Raw genomic sequence first — 5,642 nt, forward strand, 5'->3', positions numbered from 1 at the left:
ATAAAGTTATAAAAAGACGACAGAATAAAACCGGTTATGCCCAAAATCGATTTTTTTTGTCACAGATGCCTAACATTTGCCCCTCATGTTTCATTTTAATGTTTTTTACCGTTTCCCCTTAACCAACCGGTTACATCCCCATTTGCAACCGGTAACATTGTTAAGCCCCTCTCCTCCGTTTCTCCTCCGTTAACACTCCATCTGTTGAAGCATTCTCATTGTCTGAAGCTAGGGTTTTTCAAGAAGTAAGATATTAGGGTCTGATCATGGTTTTTACGAGAAATCATCTCCATTAATTGCTTACTTTTCATGATAATGGTTGCGATTATGCAGGGGTTAGAAATGGGTTCTTCAGACGATGGTTACGACGACCCATTTGCTAGAATTTACGAGCCATTTTCCGGGTTAAATGAGATGGATTTTGAGCTGCACGGGATTTACATGGATCATGAACCACGATAGGAGTTTGTATCAAGGCTTGATAAATGTAAGGATCATTTTCTTAACATTCTACTTTGTGATGCGAACATTAGAAATGCAAGTATGACTGATGAGGTGAAAGATCGAGTGGACCATGGTAATGATTTGCAAAATGATGAGGAGGCAGAGGAAGAAGTGACTAACAAATACAGAATACATGATCCAAATGTTAGGTGGGATAATATGGAACCTAAGTTAGGGGACGTATTCGAATCACCTGCACAACTGAAATTCTGTGTGACAAACTATGCAGTAAATGGAGGGTACCAAATATACTTTCAAAATAGTGACAATAGAAGAATTGTTGAAAGATGTGGTAAGAGACATGAAGATAATAAATGCCCTTTTAGACTTTATGCAGCTTGGATGTACAATGACAGAACCTTCCAGGTTAAGGCAATGAATTCTGAGCATCTTTGTTCTAGAGTGTTTAAATTTGGGTCTATTGTTACCCCGGAATGGATTGGAAGACACTATGTTACTGAGATAGCAAATAAGCCCAAAGTTAAATTTAGGGAGATGATCAGTGACATCAAACAAAGGTATAGATGTGTGGTATCTATAGGACAGGTTAGAAGGGCAAAACAGTGGGCAAAAGAACTGATTGAGGGTAAATTAAATGAACACTATGCAAGAATTTAGGATTATGCCCAAGAGTTGTTGAGATCAAACCCTGGGTCTACAAGCAAAGTTGGTGTTACTAACAATCCAGATGATAAGAATTATTTTAAAAGGTTTTACATATGTTTCAAATCTTTAAGTGTTTGATGGAAATTAGGGTGTAGGAAGGTAATAGGGTTGGATGGATGCTTCTTAAAGGGCCAGGTAAAAGGTGAATTACTCACAGCCATAGGTAGAGATGCTAATAACCAGGTGTTCCCAATAGCTTGGGTTGTTGTTGATGTGGAAAAAAAGGATAATTGGACCTGGTTTCTGGAGCTTCTGAAGGATGATCTTGACCTTGGTACTAGTGTAGATTTGGTTGTTATTTCTGATCAACATAAAGTAAGTTCCCTAATAATCATAGTATATTTCAATTTGATTATTTCATTATGGTTATAAATACTAAGATAATATGTTTGTTCACAAGGTTTGCTTGAATCTGTTAAGGTTATTTTGCCACATGTGGAGCACAGGCAATGTGCTAGACACATTTATGCAAATTTTAATAAAGCTTTCTCTGGATTGGAGTTGAAGAAGCTGTTTTGGGCTTGGGCAATGAGTTCTGTTGAAGGTGACTTCTTGAGAAACATGGAAAAAATAAAGACCATAAGCCCTAGTGCATATGAGTATCTAATGTCAAAAGAACCCAAAACATGGTGCAGAGCTTACATGAGTGTAGGGTTTGCTTATGAGGCAGTGGAGAATGGTATTTCAGAGTGTTTCAACTCCATAATTGTAGAAGCTAGGAAAAAACCTTTAATTACAATGCTTGAAGAGATAAGGATATACATAATGGACAGGTTTTCCTTTATGAATGATGAATGCAGTAAATGGAAAGGTAATATATGTCCAGAGGTGATTAAGAAGATGAATCTTTTTGGAAAGAACTTTAGGTAAGACACAAAATAATTGTTTCTTTTTATAACTGTCATTACAATTGATATATAATGACTAATACATACTCTTTGTCTTCATGCAGTCTTTGGTTAGTAGTGCATAGCCTGGGAAATATATTTGAAGTGAGAAGAGCATGTGCTAGTTACAAGGTAGATTTGGATGGTAGGGTTTGTTCTTGCAGATTATGGGATTTGTCTGGAATCCCTTGTGTCCATGCCATAGCAGCCATTAATTATATCCATCAAACTCCAGATGGATATATTAGTGACTACTTTTCAGTGAATAAATTCAAGGAATGCTACTCTACAAACATCAGTCCTGTGAATGGGAGTAATATGTGGCCTCTAACTGGATACAACAAGCCTTTGCCACCTGTTGGTAGGAAAATGCCTGGTAGGCCCAGAACCAAAAGAAGGAGGCATGCAAGTGAGAAAGAGAGTAAGTTTAGTTCCACTTCAAGGGTGAAACCCCCAAGGACAGTAAGATGTGCTAATTGTCTTGAGTATGGGCATAATAAAAAGGCTGCAAGAATGAAAAAAAGGTACCAATTCCTATGTGACCAAAGAAGATTGGGAGGCCTAGGAAATGTGATGTAGCTGGATCCAATCCACATGTTTCTGTACCCACTTAGTCTAGTCAACAAGCAAGTCAACAAGCAAGTCAACAGGGCAGTCAACCACGTATGACATCAACTGTAACTACTCAACCTAGTCAACAAGCAAGTCAACAGGGCAGTCTACATGCTTCAAGTTCTAACACTGGCAAAAAATGAGGAAATTAGGTTTAAGAGGCCCAAGTTTCAGAGTTGGTGACATTGCATCTGTGGGTTCTCAGTCAAGTGAAGTAACTGTCCCAGATGTTAGAAGGAAGAAATTGGCTGTAAGAAGGCAAAATAGGAAGTCAACAACCAAATTTCAGGATGAAGTCAACAACCAGGTTCCAAATGAGGTTGCTCAAGCTCCTTCTCTTAATGATGTTCCTTTGGTGAATGAGGTGATAGAAGAGGAAGAAACTGAGGTGTCAGTGAAGGTGCCAGAGCCAGTTTTTAATGAAGTTCATTTGGTCAATAACCAAGTTCCAGTTGTTAATGATATTCCAAAAAATGTTGCTCAAGTTCCTACTGTTAATGGTGTTCCTTTGGTGAATGAGGTGATAGAAGAGGAAGATGACATTATGGTGCTAGAAGAAGAAGAAGTTATGGTGCTAGAAGAAGAAGCAGTTGATGTTCCAGTAAAGGTTGCCCAAGATCTAAAACAAAGTCTTGATGAAGTTGGAGATGCAATTGATCAAATTCTTGGTTTTGTAAATGAATCAGATGCATCTGATGTTCCATTGGTGAATGAAGGTGGTGAAGAACCTGAATTCACTGAAGGACATGCATCAGATGTTCTCCCAGATAAAATCAAGATAAGTGTTGAAGGAATAGCAAATTTACTTGAAGCAGGATATTCCATGGCTGAAATTAAAAGCATGGGGTGGTTGGAAATTGAACTTGATGACACTCCACCAGTTGAGATGGTAATTTATTAACCTTGTAATTTTAATTTTAAATATATGTTTTTTCCCATTTATATGATATGGTAATTTATTAACCTTGTTATTTCTTGCATCAGGACTTAAATGAGGATGAGCCTGATGTTGATGAAGGTGAAGCTGACTTTGTAAATGATGTTCTAAATGATGGTGGTGTGATTGAAGGTGAAGGTGAAGCTGACTTTGTAAATGATGGTGGTGTGATTGAAGGTGAAGGTGAAGCTGACTTTGTAAATGATGGTGATGTGATTGAAGTTGAAGGTGTTGAAAATCAAGATGATGGTGATGTGATTGAAGGTGAAGGTGTTAATCATGGGAATGAGGGTGCTGGTGATGTTCTAAATAATGAGGTTGCTGATGATGGGAATGTGGCTGATGATGAAGGTCATCTGATAGTGCCTAAGACAAGGAAAAGAAAGCCATCAGAGAGGATCACTAAACTAAAGCTTAAAAAGGCAGTTTTTGATAAAGATGGGGGTGGTTCCACATGTTCAAATCCAGTGAATCTGGAGTAGTTAGTTATGTATATGGGGGATTTAGGTGGGGATGGTATACTTGGGCATTTGCACAGCAAGCCCTTTTTGGTACATTTTGTACATCTTAGTTTATACACCCACTAAGTGCACCTTTCATCCAGTTGTTCTCATGTACCTTTTGGGTTGCCTTTTTGGGATATATTTTTGGCAATTTGGTACAAATTGATGGATGGTACATGTTAGTTGATCTTTTGTAATCTTTTGTAATGGTACATGAATATGATGTAATGAATCCCCTCATTATGGTTATAATATGTTTGTTAAGTTTGTTATTTAATATTATATTTTTTTATCCATACCATTGGCATCTATATTATGTATCATTTGTAACTACAGTTAGCCAATTTCAGCATTGTACTTTACCATTTAGCAATTTAATCTATATTATGAACCATATGTTTGTTATGTTTACCATTTGCATTTCACAGATAATTTGTATTTTACCATTTCACAACATTGTACCATTTCAAAGCATTGTACCATTTCATTGTACTTTACCATTTCACAACATTGTACCATTTCATCATTGTAGTTTACCATTTGCATTTCACAAATAAATTGTATCTAAAATCTTCATCCAAAACAACAGTTACTAGCCAATTTCAGCATTGTACTTCCATTTGCAACTAAAATCAATCCAAACATTCTACCAAAAGCCAAGTCGATCCAAACATTCTACCAAAAGCCAATCCAAAATAATTTACATCTTCAAAACAACTATTGTCACCATTACCAAAATAAGTACTAAGAGACCTATAATTATTTCTACCAAAGTCTTCAACTGTCCATGCTCCTGCCCCTGCCCCTGCTTTGTGTGATTTGGGTCGATAATGTGGCCATCTTCTTCATTGTGCCATTTGAGAAAACCACAGTCCTCTTCTTCCACCTAGAAAAACAATAATTTGTATGAATTACATACCTTTTTTCAAGGTTTCTCAAGAAATTTACAAATTAGGGCAAATTGTTTACCTTGTAATTAGGGCACCCGTAAAACTTATTTCCATAGTTCTTAGGTGTTCGAGCAACAGATACCTTGCACACATCTCCACATCCACATCTAACTATTCTTTTCTTTCTTGATGTTGGACCACCTTGGAATCTTGATTTGGCAGACGAAGTCGACATTTTACAGATACTTGGGGTAGAAGACGGGGGAGAGAATAGAATACAGGGGAGGGAAAGACTTTGGATCGATGTTAACGGCAGACGATGATGTTTGGGGGTTAAAAGGGTGGATGTAACCGGTTGGTAAAGGGGAACCGGTAAAAAACATTAAAATGAAACATGAGGGGCAAATGTTAGGCATCTGTGGCAAAAAAAATCGATTTTGGGCATAACCGGTTTTTTTATGTAAATTTGGAGGCTTTTATGACAAAAACCCTAAAAATTTTGTGTGTAACACATCAAAATATGTTGCTTTTTATAATTTAGCGCATTCAAGGAGTGACTCCCGTGTTTCTAAGGAAATTTAGATTATTAGACCAAAAGAGGAACTGACCAGGTACATGTATACAACATCAATATTGAGGTTAA

General features: G+C 37.1%; 1 protein-coding gene across 1 annotated transcript; it reads left to right on the forward strand.

Annotated features, from left to right (window-relative positions):
* Positions 1 to 543: 543 nt before the first annotated feature.
* On the forward strand, positions 544 to 2,636 carry LOC145127558 (uncharacterized). Its single transcript, XM_079062736.1, has 4 exons — positions 544 to 1,090; positions 1,259 to 1,485; positions 1,591 to 2,036; positions 2,123 to 2,636. Exons 1-4 carry the CDS (start codon positions 544 to 546, stop codon positions 2,634 to 2,636), a joined length of 1,734 nt encoding a protein of 577 aa, XP_078918862.1.
* The last annotated feature ends 3,006 nt before the right edge of the window (positions 2,637 to 5,642 follow it).

Source organism: Lactuca virosa, chromosome 7 (genome assembly GCF_052849685.1).
Source record: "Lactuca virosa cultivar CGN04683 chromosome 7, Lactuca_virosa_CGN04683_v6, whole genome shotgun sequence".
Taxonomy (NCBI): domain Eukaryota; kingdom Viridiplantae; phylum Streptophyta; class Magnoliopsida; order Asterales; family Asteraceae; genus Lactuca; species Lactuca virosa.

Bases quoted from the DNA above. Each gene is read 5' to 3' on its own strand.
- LOC145127558 (XM_079062736.1), top strand. From the start codon at position 544: ATGACTGATGAGGTGAAAGATCGAGTGGACCATGGTAATGATTTGCAA. The intron at 1,091-1,258 runs GTAAATTAAATG...GATGGAAATTAG, and splicing joins GGCAAAAGAACTGATTGAGG to GGTGTAGGAAGGTAATAGGG. The intron at 2,037-2,122 runs GTAAGACACAAA...GTCTTCATGCAG, and splicing joins CTTTTTGGAAAGAACTTTAG to TCTTTGGTTAGTAGTGCATA.